This window comes from Diabrotica virgifera, chromosome 6 (genome assembly GCF_917563875.1).
Source record: "Diabrotica virgifera virgifera chromosome 6, PGI_DIABVI_V3a".
NCBI classification, from domain to species: domain Eukaryota; kingdom Metazoa; phylum Arthropoda; class Insecta; order Coleoptera; family Chrysomelidae; genus Diabrotica; species Diabrotica virgifera.
In genome coordinates this window covers 97,040,331-97,066,890 of record NC_065448.1, presented here as the reverse complement: position 1 = coordinate 97,066,890, position 26,560 = coordinate 97,040,331, and the positions used below count along the sequence as shown (strand labels likewise).

General features: G+C 32.0%; 1 protein-coding gene across 4 annotated transcripts in view; it reads left to right on the top strand.

Moving 5' to 3' along the window:
• Positions 1-26,560, top strand: part of LOC114328237 (cyclin-dependent kinase 14) — a 782,326-nt gene that overhangs the window by 586,223 nt on the left and 169,543 nt on the right. For 2 of the 4 annotated variants that reach the window (XM_028277024.2, XM_028277026.2), the window contains exon 3: positions 7,059-7,121. The exons of the other annotated variants lie outside the window; for them this stretch is intronic. In XM_028277024.2, the coding sequence (XP_028132825.2) occupies positions 7,059-7,121 (63 nt within the window). The remainder of the gene's footprint in view (positions 1-7,058; positions 7,122-26,560) is intronic. 4 annotated transcript variants of the gene reach the window in all.

Below are 26,560 nucleotides of genomic sequence, written 5' to 3'. Positions count from 1 at the left end.
GCGTCCCGCGTGTGGATGCGTGCGATGATGATCATAGCGCATGACGGATCGCTGTACATATGCGCACATATCAAATACACTGCTGCCCAAAAATACTAACTACACTGCTGTTCAAAAATGTTTGTGTATTGGGACGCAACACTGGGTTATGCCATCTTTTGGATCAATTTTATCATACTACATATTTGGTTGTTTTGAATGTTGTTGTGATATTATACTTTTTTCCTATTATTTTTAATTTTTCTGATTAGCCCTTTATATACAGTTGAGTCCAAGGTTCTTTACCCGTGCGTCATCATTTAAAGCATACTAAATAAGTCGGTTTACTAAACGCAACAGCAAGTGACAGAAAGTTGCTACTGCTCAGATCACGAGTTATACATGAATTATAAAATTTGACGTTATCAAATAAATAGTTGCAAACAGTTGAAAACAACTGTTTGTGTAATATAAAAAACTTCAAAATGCAAAAATTCGACAAAAAAAAACAACAAAAAATCAAAAGACTGACAGCCACAAAAGTAAACAAAACCAGAAACGTCACAAATTCTACTTAAAATCTGAAAACATGCCCAAACGTCTTTTTTTGTACCCATCTCTTTTCAATGTACTGTGTCTAGATCGTTCATAAAATGAAAACATATGTTTTTACTTAATAACAGGCGGTAGCTGGTTTGTCTTTAGTTTCATGCGTGGAAGAAAATGATGCTAGATAAAAAGTATGTACATATTTTATCTCGACAGGTATTAATGACGCACGGGTAAAGAAACCTGGACTCAAGTGTAATATGGTATTGTTGTCATCGTTGAATCCCTTCTTTTATTCTTTTCATTTTACGTAGCTTGATATACTTTAAGTATATCTAATATTACTTATAAAATAAGTCCCTTCTGTAATTGCCTTTTTTAAATTCTGATCTTGGTATTTTTTATTTTGCATTTATTTTTATGAACGGGTCCACGTCTGGCAAACTGTGACTTTATTATTAAAGTATAAACTTTTTATTAAAGGTTTTTCCAGACTGTCCGGTGACGATACAGTCAAAATAAAATAAAAAGGGTCCCCTTTGTGGGATCGTAGGCTGAATTTTAAATTTCCAATTATATACAAACATCAAGTGATTCGCTTTTAAACCGTCTGCACCGTCTGTATTGTAATATTTTTACATTTTAATTTCCAGCACTCCATAAAGTTAATATAAGTCGCATTTGAAATTTTAATATTCGCCTCTTCTTCTTTTGTATAACAAAGAGAGAACTCGCTATTTTCGTACGGGATGGTATTTGTTAGCTTTACGTCTTTTTAAACTGTATGCGTAAACTGTATATCTAAACGGTTAGACTATTTACATAAATTTAAATTTATTTATTTATTTTTATTTAGCTAATGCCTCGACAACTAATGGCCATTGGCATGGTGATGGTACTGTATGGATTTTTCCAATTAGGGACCTAGTGTAATGTGTAGTGTGTGTGTTGAGTAAATGTCTTGTTACTTTGCAAAGTCGACGTCATTGTCTTTGCAAAGAAACGCTAATTGTATCCGAACGTCTGCGGTCCCTCCGGTGAGTACCGATCCCACAAGGATAGAAACTATTTTCATTTATTAATTTATAATAAACGAGAAATTCTCTACCCTGGTGAGATTCGAACTCACGACCATTCGGACCTTTCGATCCAAAGGTAGGCGCTCTTACCACTGAGCCACAGAGGGGGTTAAATTTATTTAATTGATATATTTATCAAATTTTTGTATTAAAATTTTATTATATTTTTCTTTAAAATAAATTTTTATATAAAGTCAAATTAAACCTTAATGTTTGTCAACCAAAATATTCCTTAAAATTAGCAATCAACAATCTATTAAAAAAACAAGCTCTTGTAAAGTTAAATCACCAACGATTTTGAAACTCAAAAGTCAGAATAGAGTAAGCACGGTGTTTGGAAGCATTGTTTGTATTTAGTCATTTTATTTTTTATACTTATTTTTGTCACTAATTATAATTAATTGACATTAATTAATTGACTATAATTAATGACATTAATTAACACTAAAACATAATTAACCCTCTTTAGCCCAATGTATCTCACAAGATACATGACTTTATAATCGATTTTTTATATATTGCGGGCATTTTCAATAGTTCAAACCTTGGCTGTCGCATTCAGATGTTCTTTCTCTATACATTTGTCAAGCTCTGTTTGATTTAAAAGGTGTCAAAGTATTAGGTTTTGTTTTGTACATTAATGTTGCAGAATTTGTTTTAAGAGCACACAGTAGCGATCAACAGGTAGCAACAAACGCGGTCCAAGATTGCGAAAGTTCTGCGAACTTTCAAAAGTGAGGCAACAGTGCGTCGGTAATTCGACACTGACAGTGACGTTTATACTATCAAAAACAATAATTTTTATACACATAGGCGCGAAATGTTGCCAAGTCAGTGACGTTCAATTTCTTGTTATAAAAAAATCGATTTTTAGTAGTTCCAATGTGACACAAAATCTAGGCACGGGATAAAAAAGTTTATTTGAAGAAAGTGTATTTTTTGGCTTTCTTAATGGCGGTACAGGCTCCTTTTTTCAATATTTTATTTAGTTATAGAGTAATTTCCACATACTAATATATTTCTGAAATTGGGCTCTGTGCCGCCATTCTTTATTATATTACGAATATGTGTGCCAAATATCTCGACAAATTATTCAAAATTAAAGCCGCAATCTTGGAACGCGTTTGTTTCTACCTGTTGATCGCTACTGTTTGCTCTTAAGAGGAAACAGTAGCGATCAACAGGTAGCGAAAACGCGTTCCAAGATTGCGGCTGTAATTTTGAATATTTTTTCGAGATATTTGGCACACGTATTCGTAATATAATAAAGAATGGCGGTACAGAGCCCAATTTGAAAAATATATTAATATGTGGAAATTACTCTGTAATTAAATAAAATATTAAAAAAACGAGCCTTTACCGTCATTAAGAAGAACAAAAAAATACACTTTCTTCAAAAAAACTTTTTTATCCGATGCCTAGATTTTGTGTCATTTTGGAACTACTAAAATTTTTTATTTCATTAGTAGTTCCAAAATGACACAAAATCTAGGCATCGGATTAAAAAGTTTATTTGAAGAAAGTGTATTTTTTCGTTCTTCTTAATGGCGGTACAGGCTCGTTTTTTTAATATTATATTTAATTACAGAGTAATTTCCACATATTAATATATTTTTCAAATTGTGCTCTGTACCGCCATTCTTTATTATACAGTGCGTCCATAAAGTAACGCATAAATTCGTTATTTAGTAAACCGGCGACTTTAAGAAAAAATCCCGAAACAGGTCGATTTTTATTTTTAAATTACGATTTTTTGGCATATATATCACACTAGTGACTTCATCCATCTGGGCGTGATGACGTAATCAATGATTTTTTAATGGGAATAGGGGTCATGTGATAGCTCATTTGAAAGGGTATTCAATTCTCTATCCAATAATATAAACATTAATAATTATTTTTACAGGGTGTTCAAAAAACATTTTTTTAATTAAAATAAGTAAGACAAAAAGAAGAATATGTATATGTAATTTATGTAATTTAAAATACATTTTAGTACTGTCAATAAACAGAAAAAAAATTTATTTGACAAATAAACATTGATTTTCGTTTAAACGAAATGTTCAAACTGCCAAGAGACAGGTGGGCGTCAGCTTTAACATTGAATTTAAGCGAAAAACAATATTTATTTGTCAAATTAACATTTTTTCCTCTTTTCTGATAACATTAAAACGTATTTTGAATTAAATAAATTACATACATTCTTCTTTTTGTCTCAATTATTTTAATTAAAAAAATGTTTTTTTGAACACTTTGTATAAATAAATATGTTAATGTTTACATTATTGAATAGAGAATTAAATACACTTTCGAATGAGCTATCACATGACCCCTATTCTCATTTAAAATAGTTATCGATTATGTCATCATGCCCAGGTGGATGACGTCACTAGTATGATGTATATGCCAAAATATCGGAATTTAAAAATAAAAATCGACCTGTTTTGGGATTTTTCCTTAGTATCGCCGGTTTACGAAATAATGAATTTATGCGTTACTTTATGGACGCACTGTATTACGAATACGTGTGCCAAATATCTCGAAAAAATATTCAAAATTACAGCCGCAATCTTGGAACGCGTTTTGGCTACCTGTTGATCGCTACTGTATCACCTTAATGTATTTTTTCGTGACAGGAAAAAATTGAAATTGATGTTAGCAAGACATGGGCGTTACGTTTGGTTTTTAAGATGTGTAACACTGGCCATAAACTGATACTTTTAAACAAGAGTTAATATGGAAAAAATCATGGATGCGGGAACTCTCCAGCGAAATACCTGTCTAATGGATGTGCTACATATTGTATATTTCCTATTCAAAATTAAAGATTTGTGATACTGGAAGAGAGGGGTTGACAAATTACAGATATCTATATGATTAAACTATGTCCCCTGTGGATTAAAAATCGACCTATTTTAGCATTTTCACAAATCCAGTGGATATTTCCAAATATCGGGGTGGCTCTTTGGAGGAGCCAACACTGTATATCTAAAATCAGTCATTAACTCAATGTGTTCAATTTTAAATTAGAGGAATATATTATAGGTCTGGATCCCGCGTATGAAAAAAAAGTTGATTAATAGCAAGCTGAAAATTTGTTAATAGCTTAAGGGTGTCTAGTCGAATAAACTTTGATATATGGGAACACTGAAACAGGGGCAGTTTTAATTGTGGAACAGGTTAAAAATTTGGAACGGTCACAGCACGAAAACGGCACATTTATTTTGTCCGACAGAACAGACTTAAACTCTCCGAACAGAGATTAAACTCTCATGAAAAAACCAGACTGCTATTTATTACCTGTCATAATTACTGCCATTTGGCATATTCTACATGTTCCACTCATTAAAACGCCCGTTTGGTGATAAATAGCAGTCTGATTTTTGCATGAGAGTTTAATCTCTGTTTGAAGAGTTTAAGTCTGTTCTGTCGGACAAAATAAATGTGCCGTTTTCGTGCTGTAACCGTTCCAAATGTTTAACCTGTTCCACAATTAAAACTGCCCCTGTCCCAGTGTTCACACATATCAAAGTTTATTCGACTAGACACCCTTAAGCTATTAACAAATTTTCAGCTTGCTATTAATCAACTTTTTTTTCATACGCGGGATCCAGACCTATTATTCAAATCTTACTTAAACCAAATAAATCTCAAATGGATTGTATACAGCGTGCCTACTTAAGTTGGAAACATATGGGAAACTTTTTTATTATTAATTTTACGAAAAAAGTTATTCTTCATAAAAAGTTCTGCATGCTCTAAAACCTAAGATTCAATCATTAGATATCAAATTGTATCAATATTATACGAGGTATGTCAAAAAATATGATTTTCGTTCAAGGGTAAAGTACCTTTATTTCTCTGAATATCGAAAATTCTTATTATGAAAAGTTGTTTGGAATTAAAAACTAAGATCAAATATGCAACTAGCTGCTTCTAATTGAAAAAAAATATATATTTACAAATTTTTCTCAAATTTATGAATACGTTTATATGTATTACAAATAATATGATACTTAACTCTTTTATTATTCATTTTACGAAAAAAAGTTATTCTTCATAAAAAGCTCTGCATTGTCTAAAAACTAAGATACAACCATGATATATCAAATTTTTTAAATTTTATACGAGGTGTGTCAAAAAATATGAATTTCGCTCATGAGTATAGTATGTACCTTTATATTTCACAATATTTCAAATAGAAGGATGTAATTTCATATTGAAACATTGGTTTTAATTCTAAACAACTTTTTGTAATAACAATTTTCAATATTGTGACAAATAAAGGTACTTTACTCCTGAGTGAAATTCATATTTTTTGACATACCTCGTATAAAATTAATAAAATGTGATATTTGATGATTGCATCTTAGGGCTTAGGACATACAGAGATTTTTTATAAAGAATACCTTTTTTTTTCGTAAAAGTAATAAAAGAGTTATCTTATGTGTAATAAATAAAAACGAAGTTAAGTATCCATACATTTGAGAAAAGTTTGGAAAATATTTTTTTTTCAATTAGAAGCATATAAATGCATATTTGATCTTATTCTGATATTCAGAGAAATAAATGTACTTTACCCTTGAACGAAATTCATATTTTTTGACATACCTCGTATAATATTGATAAAATTTGATATTTATTTAGTGAATCTTAGGTTTTAGAGCATGCAGAACTTTTTATGAAGAATAACTTTTTTTCGTAAAATTAATAATAAAAAAGTTTCTCATATGTTTCCAACTTAAGTAGACATAATATTATCACATATTATGACATGTTTTTGACTACGTTTAACATTTCATTCAAATTTGATAATATGGGGTACATATCTCAGTGTAATAAGATTTTTTTAAATATTCTCAATTATAACAACTTTTGCAACTAAAAATGGCTTATAATTTCAAATCCGAAATATTAGATATTTAAGTTTATTTTTCCATTTAAATGTTTTTATTCATATAACCGAAAGAAACATGTTTATTTGTCATTATCTTACAATTAAAATAAAATGTGTATTACTTTATCTAAAAATTAAATTTTTATTGTTTTTTAATGACTCTTTATCCATTTAAATGGAAAAAACTGCACATAGCTTAAAAACTATAACATTAATTGATCATACGCTGATCCTACAGAGATCATACATTTAACCAAGGCATTATAAAATGTAGGTACTCATGGGCGCCGGCAGCGTGGTGCAAGGGGTATAATTGTACCTTCCTGTCCAAGTGTCCAGAAAGAAAGAGCATAGCTATACATGTATAGTTCTATATTTTATATTGGTTAATAGTATGTATATGTAGATGCAAATAAACATAATCCTGGAGGCGCCCATGAATGTACTGCTTGTTTTAAACCAAATGCTGTATTTCTTGTATATTGCTAGAAATAAAAGACCATGCTTAATAAAATATTTCCTGCAAAAATAAATAAAGCATTTCTCCATTTTAGGCGAATATTCAACTTACGGTAGAAGCGGAGAAATGGGTTCTATGCGGAGCGCACAATCAGCTGGTAATTTACATTTTTCAAATATTTAATATTTATCTAGAATAGGCCAGACATTACCAACAATAAATTCTCAAATCAATCTAAAATATACATAAGTTTGTAGTAGTGTTTTTGATGGTAGATGATACAAGAACATTTTTTATATTTTTTATACTTAAAAAATTTGACTGAAGTGAGGATTTTAAAATTTAAAAGTTTTAAAATTAAATTGATTTTGATTCATTTTTTTACTGTTTATGCAAATATCGAATACATATTTTTATCATGAATGTCATGTTTCCATTGTATTCTATTTCATCTTGCATTCTTTTCTGACAATTTTTGTATATTGAATTTTGTTCTCCTAGTCTCCTCTAGTATATCTATTTGCTGTTTCCATGAAACTCTTTTTTGGTAATCGTCTATTATGATATTTTCAATAGGCGTTCTACCTTGTGTTTTCTGCCTATCGTATCAATTATCAGCTTGCATGTAGTGTTTTTCTCCACACTAAACTCCATACTCAAGTAACGATAGAGCTCACTTGTTTTGATAATGTTTTGTTCTTCTCCGACATAGGTCAAAAATAAATAATTAATTCCCTCCACCTCTCTCCTGTATCCTTCGTAAGGATGTGGTGACATTTGGTATTCGACGTATGATTGCTATCCATTCTTATCTCTTCTGCGTGTAGTGTGCTGTCTTACAGAGAGAGAGAGAGAGAGAGAGAGAGAGAGAGAGAGAGAGAGAGTGAGAGAGAGAGATAGAGAGAGAGATAAAGAGAAGAGAGAGAGAGAGATAAAGAGAAGAGAGAGATAAAGAGAAGAGAGAGAGATAAAGAGAAGAGAGAGAGATAAAGAGAAGAGAGAGAGAGATAAAGAGAAGAGAGAGAGAGAGAGAGCGATAAAGAGAAGCGGGAGAGAGAGATAAAGAGAGAAAGAGAGAGAAAGAGAGATAAAGAGAGAAAGAGAGATAAAGAGAGAAAGAGAGATAAAGAGAGAGAGAGAGAGAGAGAGAGAGAGAGAGATAAAGAGAGAGAGATAAAGAGAGAGAGATAAAGAGAGAGAGATAAAGAGAGAGAGATAAAGAGAGAAAGAGAGATAAAGAGAGAGAGAGAGAGAGAGAGAGAGAGAGAGAGATAAAGAGAGAGAGAGAGAGAGAGAGAGAGAGATAAAGAGAGAGAGAGATAAAGAGAGAGAGAGAGAGATAGAGAGAGAGAGAGATAAAGAGAGAGAGAGAGAGAGAGAGAGAGAAACTAGTGATGCTCTGTATTTTATCTGACCATCGAAATGACGATGTTCCTCGTTCTTGATTATTTTACCATCTACTTTTCCTTCAACCAACAATCTCTCAATATCTTCCCTTCGTCCGGTTATGTGTCCAAAATACGTCAATATATTTTGGTTCTATTAATATTGAGATATTTGTACGGTGTTCTGTCTAGGTATGCGCATCGTTTTATGATAGACCTCTATTTCAAAGGCAAACGTCCTCCTTACGTTGTGACTCGACTTTTTGATGGTCCAACCTTGCGCAGCTTAGATAGCGATGGGAAAGATAAGCGACTGTATCAGGCCTAGTGTGGTGTTCTTACTTATAGACCGTTCTATGGCGTCAGTAAGCGTAAGTTTTTCTGCTTTTCATTCCCCATTGCTTGTGATAACAGAGCCCAAGTAAATGTAATGACTTACCACTTCAAATCCTGCTATATTTCCTCAATGATCATCGATTTGATATTATGTGTGTTAATTTTTAAGCCCATCTTCTTCTTCTTTGTGTGCCGTGCTTGTTTTCAAGCGTTGGCTTTATTAACAAGCTTATGAAATGTTTCTCGGCCGGCAGCTAGATGAAACAATTCCTCGACTGTTCGACCCTTCCATTGTCTTTGTCTAATGTTACACAGCCAAGGTAGTTGTTTTCTTCCAACCCAGCGTTTTCCTTCGATTTTGCCCTAAATGATCAACCGGAGTAAGCGAGATTTAGGTTCTCTCTTTGTATGACCGAAGTATTGAACCTTTGTCATTTGAATATGTTGATCAATTCTCGCTCTTTATGTGTGGTCTATAAGTCCATATTCATGACTAATAGTATCTAGTCTGTTCAGATTGTGTTCAAGTTCAGCTCGTAATGATGCTAGTATTAGAGTGTCGTCAGCACGGAGGAGTGTTGATTTTTGGATTTTCCATTCATCGCAGAAAATGGGCACAATTAGTTTTATTGAATAGTGTGGGGAACATAGTACATCCTTGACGAATGCCAACTTTTAGTTTGAAGTTATGGGATTATGTGTTTTTGACGTTTCTTACAGTGTTGTTGACATGCAGTTGTTTTAGTAGGTGTGTTTAGGTGTGCCCAATTCTCAGTACGCGCCCATTTTATGCCATTTTTCATTGTTTAATGCTTTCGACTAGTCGAAGAAGCACAAATGAGTCTCTAGATTAAATCCTCTAGTTTTTATATAATTTCCTCTATATCTCTATATAAATCCTTTCTTCTATCACATCATTCGTCTGTGTTAATTTAGGAAACATTTAATTTTTCTGTCTTACAGTACTTTGTGATTTACTTTATGTCTTTTTTGGACCATTCTGATACATATGTAAGCCCATATTTCGCGACGCTTCGTATTCAAATTTTAAAGCTGTTGATCTATTTTGAAAAAAAATGTATCTATATATTACTAATAGTAGCTTAGATTCTCTCCTGATTTTTGTAGGTCTATTTTAAGTTTCTACTTTATGTGGAAGTCAAATGGAAATTTGTTGATTTTGTTTGCTTTATCCTTTATAGGCGTTATTTTATGTGTACTGAATATATACGTAAGATATACATACATAAATGAACAAATATTTAGATAGTTTATTGTAAACAAGTAAACAATATCTATTTTAGGTTGTATACAAACTTACATTTTCCTTAGGGGTGACTTTTATTCTTAGCGGTTTATTTAACAGTAAGGTAATTAAAAAAAATTAATAATTTTTACTCTATGTTTTAAATTAGTTTTATTTGTGAATTGTTGGTAACATCTGGCGTAGAACAAATATTGCATAAAAACTACATTTGAAGTAGTTCTTTCTTTGTACAAACGCTTTTGCACATATTTTTAATAATTCTTTATATGCACCATAAGAATAAGTTACTCGCTATCTTTAATTTAAGTTATGGTTTTATAATATTAATTATCTTGTCTCTAACTTTAGGTCGACATTGTATTTAATAAAAAATATTTTATGATAAAATTTGATGAAAACACCAACGAACAGAATAAAGTAGAAATATGAATTAGAAAAGACATTTTTTTAAGAAAAGTCGTGAAGCACAAAAATCAATTGTCTCTATTTTGAATTTTGATTGATTTTATTTTTAAACATAATATTGTTTTAAACATAAGTACCTACATATACTTTATTTGATTTAGGCGCATTTACCATTACATTGCATTAATTTAAGTTTTAACTTTTTCACTTTCACATTATGTTTTTTTCATTCATTTTAAATAAATTCTTGATATTATAGACTTATTTTATATCTTGGAAGGTATCCGTTTACTATATATACTTTGGGCAGCAAATGCTGGTCTTTTTATGCCTATTATTGATGCCTATTTTGTAACATAGTTATGTGTTATATTATTGTGATTTTTAAATGATGTGTCGTCCTTCATCTCATTAGTGGTGGTACTATTGTTAATTTTAGGTCAACGGTGTCAAATGCTTTATGGAAATCGATAAACGCAAGAGCTAAGAGTCCATTATATTCCACAAACTTTTCTATCAGGATTACTTAAAGATGATCATTTGTCTCACTTTTTTTTTAATTCTGCTTGTTCTCCTGATTGATAGAAATCCAGTTTACCTTCCACGCGTTTGGCACTGCTTTTGGTTAATAGCTTATACAAGTGACAAAGAAGGCCTATCGGTCAAGCTTGGTCATCTTTTTTTAGGGCGAAGTATTGTTATGGCGTTGTTCTACTGAGATGGGATTATTTCATTTCCATTATTCAACTTAAATAAGGTTAATATAATGATGATGATTTCTTACCTCCGACAGGTAAGCAACCTGAACAACAAAGTGGGGCTTACTGCTCGTTACACTATTTTTATTTTTATTGAGGACACTTTCCTGTAAAGGAAAATCAGACGAGTTTAATGGACAAGCAAAAATTTATTGAGGAGATCAATAGTTATAGTATAGTTGATCCAAAAGATGGCATAACCCAGACATCCAAAGTGAAAGTTATCCTTCAACACCAAATTGTTCTATATGGTCCACACAATGTCCAGAAAAAAGTCACACCATTTTGAGCGTCGGGTTTGGGGGGGAGAGGGGGGAGAAATCGGTAAATTCGTAGTTTTTTAAGTTTTTCGCCAATATTTCTAAAACTATGCGGTTTAGCATGAACAACCCTCTATACAAAATTGCTCTACATTAAATTTGAAATAAAAAAGGCCTTATGCATAATCTTTCTAAAATGAATGGTTCCAAAGTTACGGAGGTAGTATAGTATAACTGGTCCAAAAAAAGGCCTAACCCAAACATCCAAAGTAAAAGTTTTCCTCCAACACCAAAATGTTCTATATGGTCCACATATTGTTCAGTAAAAAGTTACACCATTTTGAGCGTCCGGTTTGGGAGGGAGATGGGAGAGAAGCCGGTAAATTAGTAGTTTTTTTACGTTTTTCGGCTATATTTCTAAAACTATGCTTTAGCGTAAACAATGTTATATACAAAAATATTCTACATGAAATTTAAAACAAAAAATGTTTGATACATAATTGTTATAAAATCAACGGTTCCAGAGTTACGGAGGGTGAAAAGTAGAGGTTTTCGATACTTTTTATATTTTTTGGGCAATATTTATGATATAACTATACCAAAAACCCAGACATCCAAAGTGAAAGTTATCCTCCAACATCAAATTGTTCTATATGGTCCACATAATGTTCAGAAAAAAGTCACACCATTTTTAGCGTCGGGTTTAAGGGGGGGGGGAGAGGGGGAGAAATCGGTAAATATAAAAAGTATCGAAAACCTCCACTTTTCACCCTCCGTAACTCTGGAACCGTTGATTTTATAACAATTATGTATAGAACCTTTTTTGTTTTAAATTTTATGTAGAACATTTTTCTATAAAACATTCCTTACGCTAAAGCATAGTTTTAGAAATATTGACGAAAAACGTAAAAAAACTACTAATTTACCGAATTCTCCCCCATCTCCCCCCAAACCGGACACTCAAAATGGTGTAACTTTTTACTGAACAATATGTGGACCATATAGAACAATTTGGTTTTGAAGGAAAACTTTTACTTTGGATGTCTGGGTTAGGCCTTTTTTTGGACTAATTATACTATACTACCTCCGTAACTTTGGAACCGTTCATTTTAGAAGGGTTATGCATCGGGCCTTTTTTATTTTAAATTTAATGTAGAACAATTTTGTGTAGAGGGTTGTTCATGCTAAACCGCTTAGTTTTAGAAATATTGACGAAAAACGTAAAAAACTACGAATTTGCAGATTTCTCCCCCCTCTCCCCCCCAAACCCGACGCTCAAAATGGTGTGACTTTTTTCTGAACATTATGTGGACCATATAGAACAATTTGGTGTTGGAGGATAACTTTCATTTTGGATGTCTGGGTTTGGGTCTAACTATACCATACTATAAGGTGTAAATATAAAAGACAGAGTTTAAATTTGATGTTTTTTACGTACATGGAATACATTATATATTGGGGTTATTTAATTCGTTGTGTTTTTATTTATTGTCAACTCGTTTGTTTTGATTTATTGTCAAATTTTGTTATATTATTGACATTCCAGATTTAGCCATACGGCTCACACTCCCTCTAAGAGAAAAATTTACTCATCCCTGATACCTACGGTATCAAAAGGATTGAGCTCTGTCTGGGAATGACATTATTATTATTATTATTGTTAATAGTATTGAAACATTTAGTTTCGATTAAATATACCTATACAATCGGTTACTCAAGGTTCAGGAAACATACACAGAATGTCTTACAAACTTTTTATAAATAGTGTTTAAACTTAGCTTGAATTAAAGGTCGATGTAGTTCCATATCAAAGTATTTTGATTCGAAAATTATTATGGTGTATGCGCTTCTTATTGCTAATTTTTGTACAGTATTTTTTAAATTGTAGTAAATAATATTGTGTACTCCTTTGCATGAACCCATCATTTGGCTATTTCTAAAATTACTAATTCATGATTTTTTATTTAGCATGTACATTTTCTTTTAGGAGGAACGTGTAATCTTAATATTGAAGAGGATAAATTAATACATAATATCAAATTTAAGCTATTATTTGAGTGGTGTTTATACAGGGTGTAACACAAATACAGGTCATAAATTAAATCTCATATTCTGGGACCAAAAATAGTTCGACTGAACCTTAACTTACCTTAGTACAAATGTGCACACAAAAAAAAGTTACAGCCCTTTGAAGTTACAAAATGAAAATCGATTTTTTCGAATATATCGAAAACTATTAGAGATTTTTTATTGAAAATAATACCTACTAAGTATATACCTACTAAGTAAATAATTACCTTTCCAGGTAAAACTACCAAATGATCGGGTGTCGCTAAATGATTTAAAATAATAAATTTTGTTTACAAGGATGTTTATTTCATAGCGTAAACCAAAACATGTCCAATAAAATTGCAACGCCCTAATTATCAGTAGTAATTGCACAAGAGCTCTAAAATTCTATATTAATTTTAGAGATTGAGTGCAATTTGTTGCGATCATTTCATGAATAAAACTGTTCAAAACCAAAATTTTATTGTAATTTATTTATGTAAGTACAAATTAGTACAATTAAACCAACAGTTGTTATAAATATTAATTTGACGGTTGAAAGCCATCACTTTTATAATTTTTAAAACATTAATTGTCATTAATGTCACTGAATGTATTTTTTCGTAGCAACGAAGGGCACCTGACGTAATATACTTGACGACGGGAAATTATCAAAAATTATCGGGTATAATATCACAAGAGAGTGAGAATAAATTGAAAATAATGCGACAGTTTTTAGAAAATTTGTTGTCTGGCAATAGACACGAGAGCCCGCAGGGCTCGAATGGCTATTGCCCAATGACAACAAATTTGAGTAAAAATGAAGCATTATTTTCTTATTTATTCTTACTGTCGTGTGATATTCGTAAGATTATTTTTTAATACGTATATTATAGATATTTTCTTAAATGTGACAGTTGTCAAAACTAGGAAACTGTTTGCCATTAAACAGAAACAATCTACTTAAAAAAATTCTATCAGTAATTTTCTACAGTAGATAATTCTGAGTATAATTTTAATCTGATTTGACAGAATTAAACACGTGATCAAATATCTTACTATACGATTGGAAGTTAAAATCATCAAAAAATAATCGATTTAATTTAGATTTCTGTAGCTTTCTATTGGTCAGAATCTCCTATGAATGAAATAATCATAGTAATATCGTCTATTTATGTTTCGTATGTGCTTGTTTTTCGGAAACTACTTTATTATCTTATTAAACCTGGGCTCTGTATTCAATACACAAATAGTGATGCCATTTTCGAGTTGTAAGCGATTTGTCACTTTAGTTTTACTAGCAGTCAGTGATGAGAAACTCAACTCTAATAAATAATATAATTACATATACTTCGTCTAATTTACTAACCGTTGCACGTCATCCGCGTCATAGCCTGTGACGTCACATGGTACCAACACGAAATATTTAGGCGGTAGGTGTGTTCTTTTTTAGAATAATTTTGCCTAGTACACTGGAATTACAGCCACTATTTTATTATATACGCGTAGAAATAATATTTGACGATTTCTATTAATGTTAACCTAAAGAAATACACAATAATATGTTTCATTTAATTTGTATAAATGGATTATAAAGCGTTTTTATGAAGCATATTTGTTCGGAACATACTGTAACTGTAATCGAACGAAGGTGACATTTTAGAATAAATTGGTAACATTTATTTGACAGTTGCGGTGATGACACTTCATATTTGTTTATACTCTTTACTACGAGTATCTGTTTTATTATATTTACTGTTTTTATTATTTACTTTACTACTATAAAAATATCCTCTACTATAAAAATATAAATTTCACCTAATTTTATCACGACTTGGAATAATCGAGGTATCTGACAACTTTTTTAGTTGTTATTGTAGACATATACAAAGAAACCTACCGACTTCATGCCAAGAGTTCGGAGCCGTTTTTTAATTATTAACAATGCAGTGCAAAAACGCTTGCACTGCAAATCTTAAAATATTGTAACTTAATTCTTGTTCTCTATTTCTTAAGTTTTTACTTATTTACATTGAATATTAATTTGTTTTGTTGTATAATCCACGTTTATAATAATTATGTGATATATTTGATTTAAAATGGATTCAGGATTTTTTTATACTTTGACAACTATGTCAACTTAGATCTCTGGCGTAGATAATGACGTGCAACGGTAAGTAAATTAGATGGACTGTACAGAACCAAACATTTTGAAGCTTCGCTCGCCAATTCGGGGTGATCTTGCATCCTTCTGGTCCAAAACTGATCCGGGCTTTAGGAAAAAAGTATAGTTTTAACGTTCGGCTTTGAGAAGCCAAATTGAATTTGAAAATAGATCTTTATATTCATCATATACATCAAAAGTTCTGCTCTTAACTGAAAGACTCTTTTCAAGACGTTACCCCTTTAAATCTATCTTATTTCCGTGTTTACGTATAAGGAACCGATGTCCTCACAATTTTTTCTGAAAATGTGACTTTGTAACGTTTTTCCTTTAATGAAGTTTACATCTTGAACGATATTTCGTAAACACAATCCATTTTAGAAGGTAAATATTTTGAAACAAGACCTTCTAGATTAGATATAAATATAAAACAGTATAGCCATTTAGTATTTGGAATTACTTCTTGCAATTTAACAAGAAGACCAGATCGATATTCATGTGATGCCATTTCTTCCGTATTACCTTATGGATGTTATAACTGGGCTCAGTTGAAAATATCTGTAGATTTATCCATCTGTAGCTGTAGGGCAAAGTACGTACACCTTTTGATTTTTTCAATGTTTTGTTTTAGAACATCTTCTGCCATGTCGCTCATTCTTTTTTGGATAGGATTATTAGAAAACGGTATTTATTTTTGCAGTCTCTTTTTTCACTTACTTGTAGTGGTTGATGATGAAAAATCTCTTTGATCATGTATCATGTACATTGTACAGTTATTGTTATTAAATGGCGAATGAACTGGGTACAATAAGACAAGGAGTCGCTAAATATTTTTTTTTGTCAAAATCGGTCCTCGATGTAAGAAAGTTTGGAAAACACTAGTATACATGAATTTGAAGTCATTATTAATTCTGACTATTTTAAGTCTACAATAGTCAGAATTGCAAGAAGCAACTGAAAGCAAAAGATCCCTAAAAGAAACACTCTGTACTCCGTTGTGCATATTGAATTCTGCACATACGATGACCCCTATAAAACATTTGAGAACATCGGAAAGAGATTCTGGATATATACTCTCAGTTTATAACACGCTTGTTTTGCCTTCAAATTAAGCATCATATTACGACATACAAAGGAAATAAGGTGGACTATAGTAAAATGTAGTCATAGCAAGTGAAATAAAAACAGAGAATATCACATGTACATATATAGTCCGTCCGCTATAACTTTTCCCATGCGGTACGATTCATTTTCAATCAAATTAAGTAAAAACATAAATTGGAACGAACGTCGATGTGTATATACATTTCGTCTACTGTATACTATATACTACACACATCGGCGTACGTTTCACTTTCTGTTTTGACTTAATTTGATTGAAAATGAATCGTACCGCATGGGAAAAGTTATAGCGGACGGACTATATTTAATTCTACCTCATTAAGATCTATAGAATTAAAATATGCGGCGTGACTCTACTACAGCCAATATTTATTTACAGTCGAAGATAAGTATTACAAAGTTGGTTATACAAGCGACAATAATACAAAACAGTCAGAATCTTACAAAAAAAAAAAACAATGTTGATCATCACAAGCCAATCAGAATAAATTATCCGGATACAGGTAGCCAATCCTACATGTAAAGTGTGAAAATACATTAATAACAAAGGAATTTGAGAATTCTCTTGCTGGTTTAGTGTGACTTTTATAATAGTTAACGACGTAAAGCAATAATATACTTTACTTTAAATACCTTTCGGTGTTGGGCCTAATATAATATATTATAATATAATATAATATAATATAATATAATATAATATAATATAATATAATATAATATAATATAATATAATATAATATAATATAATATAATATAATATAATATAATATAATATTATATTATATTATATTATTATATAATAATATCATATAATATAATATAATATAATGGGCAATAATATGATTTTACGAATATACTACAGTATTTCGTAGACACGATAGAATTAATTGGTGCAACGCCACACAATATGAAATATCGTTCAGCACAAACAATTGCAACTTGCAACAAATTGTTGAATAAAATGGGTAATCATTGCTCCCGCGTAGCGAAGATACGACTGTCTTTTTCTGCAGACCAGGAACAAGGTGATGTAGAAAGTCTGTTTGTCTTCGAAACGACTTCATCCCAGAAATATGGGTAGGATCGACTATTAGCGCCAATGTCGCTTAACACATTGAACGCCACGCGAGTTGTATTTAACTGCGCCTTGGTTGGTCCAGGCGTTCAGCGAGTAAATATAATTCACATTAACATTGAGATTCTACACGTGGAGCCTGACGGCACAAACAAAAATTTTTAGTGTGGCGGTTAATGTGTTAATACTTAAGCTACTTTGGTTTATACTTTCGGCGTATAGTCAACGTTAGATGGGGTGGCTAGGTACGAGTTCGAAATACTTTGTACTTACCCATATAATATTTAATACAAAAAAGTTGCGAAGCTGCAACAGTGCATTATGGTTTATACTTATTTTTCATACAGTAATTATTTCTGATCTGACCTCCTCTAAAACTTTCATATTTATTAATTCCTCCTATGGATTTTACAGAATTTTTTAAACTATTACATACTTGTATGATTGTACGCATGATTTTAAACCAAAGATTTTTCTATTTGGAAAGAGTGCAGTGTACTAAAATAGAATCGTAAAACAAATTTTATTATAGATAGTTTTTTATAAATCGTTTAGTTTATTCAAAAATAACACTGTTATGTTAATATATTTCCCTTCGGGATATTCTTATGTAAAGATGTCTTAAACCGCTTTTTTGGATTACAGTATTAAAATATCCTTACTTACACCCCACTCTGGAAATCAAACGCAGCTAAATATTTGTCCAACAGCAATATAAACATCGAATTTCGACCTTAAGTATCAAGTTGAGTGTGCAACGTAAGGGTTTTTTATGTTATTGAAAACCACCCCGGCAGTTTCGATAAGGCCAAGTGGACTTTTCACATCGCCCCGAGCTTGACCAATACAAACAAAATTATTTTAAAGGGACTTTATAGAAGGCAATGCACCCAATCTCCTCACGAGCTTAGCTATTTTCAGTTTATTTTTGCCGTGGCAGGGGTTTTTCTCTGGAATTGGTAGTAATTTGGTAGCGAATTCCTATTTGCCTCTTTTGATAAAGTAAATTACTTCAGAATCTTTCTAACGTATTTGGATTATACGTTTTTAAGAGTGATATAGTACAACTTAATTTTTTTAATTAACTGAAATACATCAAAGACCTGTAACGGTCTAATAGAAGGACGGAATTAATTGACATACTTAATGCCAAATTTTCAAAAGGGGAGCAGATACAGGATGGTTCAAAGATAATACAAATATGCGGCATTATATCAGGTAAAAAGCATAATAACTCAGTTTAACATTCATAATATTTAATCGCGCTGCAAGATTAGAGTGGTGTCAAGAATATCAAAACTGGGATGCAAATGATTGGGCTACAGTTTTACTCTCCGGACGAATCTAGTTTTGGATTTCATCCAGATTTTCGTCTAGTAAGAGTGTGGAAACGATCTGTAAATGTAGAACGCTTAAAATATGTCCAGGACGTTTACACATACAGAAGTGGTACAATACCTAATAGTATGGAGTGGAATAATATTTGATGGCAGAACGGACCTCGTTTTCCCAAACTGCTTCCTTACAGCTCAGCAGTACTTCGACACCATTCTACAACCTATCGTTGATCCGTTTGCTGATGCGGTTGGTCAAAACTTTCACCTGATTCATGATAATATTCGTCCAAATGTCGCACGCTCAATGACAGACTGGCTTACAAATGAAGGTATTGATGTGTTGCCTTGGCCGGCAGAATCCCCCGACCTTTCGAGAACGTCTGATAGAAGAATGGGCAAAAGTACCTCTACAGGATATCGACAATCTTATTTTGTCTATGAAAAACAGATGTAGGTAGAGCCGTAATAAACCAAGGTGGACGCCATACTTTGTATTCGTTTTGTTTTATTTTATTACGACCAATATTTTTGACATTTCTGAAAGGTATTTTTGACATTTCAACAAATTTTGTTGTCTACACATATAATATTTAATACTACTGATAATTACAAATCGATTATTATTTATTCAAAACAAGTAAAGAAGAAATTACGTCTCTTTTCAAAAATATCCCTAGACTTTTCCGATGTGTGTATTTCCTTAGCTAAGCGCTTTCGACAAAATTGTCATCATTGGGGCTAACGCTATAATAAGCCTCCGGTGATGACAATTTTGTCGAAAGCGTTAGCTAAGGAAGTAAATACATTTTACACACTTTCACATACTATATTTTCACTTCCTTGTTTCGTTCAAGTGTGTACAAAATTGGTCTTTCAACTTTTTTTTTCGAATTATATTTCCATACCAAATTATGTTTCATAAGTCGGAATAAAGTATTTTTAGTAGATATGTAAAGACAAGATATAAAGTTCTTCCACTCTAACTTTTCCCATGCATGATATTTTTCACAAATTACTTTTAGTACGTTCTTTAACGGTAAAGTATTGCAAAACCTCTAAATTTTAAAGAACCGCTTGGATTGACATGAAATTTGGCATGCACATAGCTAATAAGCCAAAGAAAAAAAGTGATATTGTGCCGATGTGTGCTTTTGCCCTGGGGGTGAGTTTCACCCCTTCTCGGGGGTGAAAAAATGTATGTCCAAAATAAGTTCGGCATTCGATAAACTGACTAATTCTAAGCAACTTTTGTTCTATAGAGTTTTTTCACCAAGTCAATACTTTTCGAGTTATTTGCGAGTGAATTCGTTCATTTTTAAACAAAATAACCACGTTTTTAGACGGTTTTTCGGAAATAACTCAAAAAGTACGTATTTTGTCGAAGAAAATATTACAGTACAAGCAAAGTTGTAGCTATTGAAAAGTAGTTGCTTATTCGTCAAATTCCAAATCGAATATTTCATCGAGAAATAACCAAAAAACGGAACACTTTTCGGGGAACACTCATTTCAACTTTTTTAAAGTGTTTAAAAAAAGGTTTATATTTGTTTTAAAAAAAAAATGCTAACCTTAAAAGTAAGTGAGTTATGCTCAAAATATTGTTGGTACCTTTTATTTTTTGGTAAAAGAATCCCGAAAAGCACCCCCTAATTAGCATATCAAATAAAATTAATCGTAACACGCTTCACAGGTTACTTTGCTTATTTATTCTTTATACTTTATATGATATGTAAGTCTCAGCGGTTCAAAGTGCTTATTTTTGAAAATTCTGTAGTTAAAATGGCTTTAACGAGTCACTAATCCCGAGTGTATGCAAATTTTGAACAGCCATAGCATAACCGATTTTTGTCTAACAGGAAAACAAAAAGTCCAAAATATTCAGAAAAGCAAAACGTACATTTTATTACTTCTTGAGATTTTTGGTATTACTAATAATTTTTAAGTTATTTTGAAAAAGAGCATTTTTTTCAAAATTAAGAATTTTAAAATTTTTATTTTAAAACCATTTTTTTTTTCAAAATAAGCACGTTGAATCGATGAAACTTACATACCATAGAGACACAACATAAATAAAGCAACATGTGAAGCGGTAAGGATTAATTCTATGTAAGTTTTTAATTAGGGGGTGATTTTCCCGATTTTTTTATGCCAAATCAAAACGGGGCAACTGTATTTTGAGCGTAACTTGCTCACATTTGATGCTAGAATATTTTTTTTATAAAAATAGACAAAAGCTTTTTAAACTCTTTAAAAAAGTTGTAATGAGTTTTTTCCAAAAAGTGCTTAATGTTTTTGTTATTTCACGTTGAAATATATTTATTTGAAGATTGGCGAATATGAACCTATTTTTCTTTAGCTATAACTCTGCTTCTACTAGGTCTGGAGACTTCATGTATACACCATTTTCTCACTTTTTTACAAGCTATACTTTTGCTAACAATGGTTTTTCCGGTAAAATACTTACTTTTTGAATTATTTGCGAAAAATTGTCTAAAAACGTGTTTGTTTTGCTGAAAAATTAACATATTCACTCGCAAATAACTCGAAAAGTACTGACAGTGAAAAACTGTATAGAATAAAAGTTGCTTAGAATTAGGCATTTTATAGAATTTCGGACTTATTTTGAACGTATGTTTTTCACCCCCGAGAAGGGGTGAAACTCACCCCCAGGGCAAAAGCACACATCGGCACAATATCACTTTTATTCTTTGACATGTTGGCTATGCGTATGCCAAATTTTATGTTAATCCAAACGGTTCTTTAAAATTTACAGCAAAAACCGTCAAATAATGTACTATTTTTAAACTACCTCTCTTTTTAACTGATAGAAACTAGCATCGCAAAATTAAGCCGCTTGTCCATAGAAACCACAATAAGTTAAAGAAGGATAAACAATATGGCATGTCGTTGATGTCTTGTTCACTTTGAATTTTGACGTTTATGATTTTAAGTGACAGTGACAGTATATTTTGTCGTGTTTGATTTATTTGCATTTATTGTTTATTTGGTTTTATAAATCAATAAAGTTTTATTTATTTATCAGACGGGATTATTTGGTTTCATGTTTTAAAAAAAAATATAATATTTCAGTTAAATAAAGGAAAAGTTGAAATTCTGACTTTTAGGCCCACAGACAAAGACGAGTATTATTTATCGTAGTGTTGATAAATCAATTTGTGAAAAATTTGCATGTGTATTACTGTTTCCCGAAAGGTTTAATATATTAAAAATATTAATTGTTTTTTATGTAATTAACTCGATAGTTTTGTATTTCTCAATATAAATCTTCTTAACACTAGTAACTTTGTTGTTGTGCCTTTTTTTTAAATTCATTTATTACCGTTCTATATTTATCTTCGTATTAGTCTGTATAGTATTCAAGTTGTTTAATGTTGAGTCCATCAATCTCCTCAATAGCGAAAAAAGATTAAACACTTCAATAAATTAACTTTATAAAATACGTTCACGGGATAATAGCCATGTCCTAAGTATTACCACTGATACTCTGACAGTACGTATTAATACTGCACGTCGATGTACATTTCACTTTATTTTTTGATTCAACTTTTTTGAAAATGAATCGTGACGCATGGGAAAAGTTAGTGTGGAAGAACGATAAAAACTTGTGTGTTATTCATGTAATTCATGACCATGTTGTCGTAGATAAAGTGTTTTCTCCTATTCTTTCGTTATCATTGTGTAAATTTGTTGTGATATGTCAGATTATATCATTTTTCTTGCGAGTCCTGCAAAGCTGGACACATGAGAACACCGAAAAGAGGAAAATTATAATAACATGTCTATCTGCAAGATTTATATCCCTAATTGAGATACTGCATAAATGCATACCATTTTGGTGTATCAAAACAGCTGATGGTTTTAGCATCACAAAAGGGAAAGAAAGAAAGAAAAAAAAGTAAATCAGAAATTCAGATTGAAGGGTCGCCGAGTTTGGGAAACTGGGACCATAAAGATAATTTATGATAATTTATTAAAAATGAACAAGCGGTCAATAGGTTACTGAAACTTTTATTTTTTTTTTCAGAAAAAGATTTTTAGACATTATTAAATGTACCTTTGTTCTGAAAGTGTTAAATATTGTTTTAGTTCCATGGCCGTTATGTTCTTCTGTCAGGACTACGTTTACCTTGGATGTTTCCCTATATGATAAGTGATAAGATACAAAAATAATATTTTTTAGGGTTGACTAAGTGTCGATTTAGGGTCGACTTAGAGTGTCGACTGAGTGCCGACTGAGTGTTGAGTTAGGTCCAGCACATTCGGTGAAACGAAACTGCAACGAAAACCATTTGAAATTATTAGTTTGAAACTTGTTTCAATCGTTTACCACACACGCTGCAACCCAAAACCTCAAATCATTTCAGTTTTCTGTGAGAACAGACATCTGTAAAATGTATTGTTCAAGTGGTAAAGCAGTGATGGTTATGAATTTATATCTTTGACAAAGAAAAAGGCGCAAAAGAAGAACTATGTGGATATGTTACCGGCCAAACCCAGGCCAAACTAGTTTGTCCTAACCGCCTTAGGATAAACTAGTATGGCCTAGGCCAAACTAGTTTATCCTATCGCGCGTAGACCAAACTAGTTTATCCTGATATAAATAAACACACTTCAGGCCAAACTATATATATATATCCTGATATAAAGACGCACACTTCAGGCCAAACTAGTTTATCCTGATATAACAAAGATTCACACTCCACGATAAACTAGTACGGCCTTCTTGTAGTGCCTATCCGTTTCGGATGTTGGCGACCATCATGGCAATCTCTACCTTTCACGCATAAGGCGTGCCTAACGCACGCGTTGTGCCAGCATTATGCGCGCGTTCCGCGCGCCTTATGCGAGCGTTTTGCGCGCGAGAAATATGATGTTTAATTCAGACATAGAAAATTATTTTAAAAATCATCATATCGTATTTACAGACGCATCTAAAAAAGACCTAGAAAAATCTACGTACGTGGTTCAACACAACCACTACAAGTCTTTTCAGAGCAGCAGTGTGAAACGTAGAGATTGCCATGATGGTCGCCAACATCCGAAACGGATAGGCACTACAAGAAGAAGAAGAAGAAGGCCGTACTAGTTTATCCTGAAGTGTGAATCTTTATTATATCAGGATAAACTAGTTTGGCCTGAAGTGTGCGAAACTGATCTGATGCGTTTCAAACCGTCGGTTTGAAACGGTCAAAATAGTTTCATCATGTGTGGTCTCTCATAGGCGTATATGGCAGAAACTCAAATGAAACTCAAAAGTAACTGAGGGTTGCAGTTTCGTTACATTTGCGTTTCACCGTATGTGCTGGCCCTTAGGGTGTGACTGAAGTATAATTTTTTTCGTATATTGACCAATTATGGTCTACGCTTCAACTAAGAACCTCTTAATTTCTGACTCTGTGTATATACATCGTTTATCTTTTATAGTAATCTACAGGGTGTAACAAAAATGCAGGTCATAAATTAAATCACATATTCTGGGACCAAAAATAGTTCGAATCAACCTAACTTAGCTTAGTACAAATGTGCACATAAAAAAAGGTATAGCCCTTTGAAATTACAAAATGTAAATATATTTTTTCCAATATATCCAAAACTATTACAGATTTTTTATTGAAAATGGAGCTTTGGCATTCTTATGGTAGGAACATCTTAAAAAAAATTACAGTGAAATTTGTGAACCCTACAAATATTTTATAGGGGTTTTGTTCCCTTAAACTTTTGTGTACGTTCCAGTTCAATTATTATGGTGATACCATTAGTTAAACACAATGTTTTTAAAACTTTTTTTGCCTCTTAGTACTTTTTCGATAAGCCAGATAAATTTGCTCATCTTCTTCATGTGCCATCTCTAAGAAGGTTGACAACCATCATGGCAATTTGCACTTTCGATACCTCTGATCTAAAGAGATCAACAGACGTGCAGTAAACCAAGCTCTTAAATTGTTTACCCAGGAGATACATCTTCTTCCACAACTCCTTCTACCCTATTCTTCGTATTCTATTAGATGCGTATACCCTAGCGCTAAATGCGTATTCTTCCTATAACACTCGCCCCTTATGACATGTCCCAGATATTGCAATTTTCTAACTTCATCCACCGAACTTATTCTTAATATCCTCGTGTAGGCCCATAACTCGAAGGATGCTAATCTTTCAGAAACATCTTTCTTTAATATACAAGCGCCCAACCCATAAAAAAATAATACGGAGAACATGTAGCATCTCAGAAGTCTTATCTTTAAAGAAATTGCAATGCCCCTGCAACATTATTGCCTGTCCTATTCTTGCTTCTATGTACTCATTATTTTCATTAATTATTCAACTCAGATATTTATATTTTTCAACTTTAATCTGTTCTCCATGCACGTAAATCTCTTCTACCTAATTATCCATGTTGCACCTAAATTCGTTCTTGTAATTCAGGGGATTTCACTAATGCAGTTCACTAACCTCTCAATATGCATCAATGAACAATAACATATTTCAGTAAACAGCAGAGTATGTCTGAGATCACTCAATGTCGGAATGCAATTACCGTCGCACTTGCTCTCTATTATACACGACCAACTAAATTAGCAATAATGCTTGTGCCTGTTGTGTTTGCTAACAATGTTTATTTTGGATGTATTATAATCTTTTCAATAAAGGACGTTACTGTTACTGATGTTGTCATGCTGAAGTATTTATTGTGATTAGGATTAGTTCAACGTGATATAATATCAATTATATATTGAATGATCAATACTTTGGCAAACATAAATTAGTTTCTGCTATATACACTGATCAAAACGAAAAAGGAGCCACTAATAACTTAATTTAATGTAGATTGTTTATTGCATTAGGTAGAAACTTAAATATGAACGTCCGCCTAATAGACACATACCACGAATAACTCAAGAAGTATTGAATTTTCAAAAAAAAATTATAGAACAGTTTTGGCTTAGAATTCTCTTAGGTTCTCTAGCCACTTCCGTGATTATTTTGACCAAAAAATTTTCCACCCCCTTGAAGGGATGGGAACCGCCCCCACGATAAAAAGCGCCATAGTATATATGGTAGACTTTGTTTCTTGAGATATTCCCTATCCCTAGTAGGATGGAATTCGGAGCCAAATAGCCTCATTGACTGCCCTATTATTAGAAATGAGAGAAAAAAACAAGTTTCTTATATTTGTTTTTCTTGTATTCACATTCTTGGAATTCCTTGGAATTGGATTTCTTGGAATCACATTTATTCCGTTATTGAATTTCTGTCAATATTTACGTTAAAATTGTTGAGAATTAATGATGGATTTTTATGTGCTTGAAAGACCTCTAAGGCGCAGAAAGTATCTCACAGAGATTCAAATTGCTTGTCAATAACTTGAATTCAAGAAGGTTACTCAACATACCGTACAGCAGAAATCTTAAATGTTAGT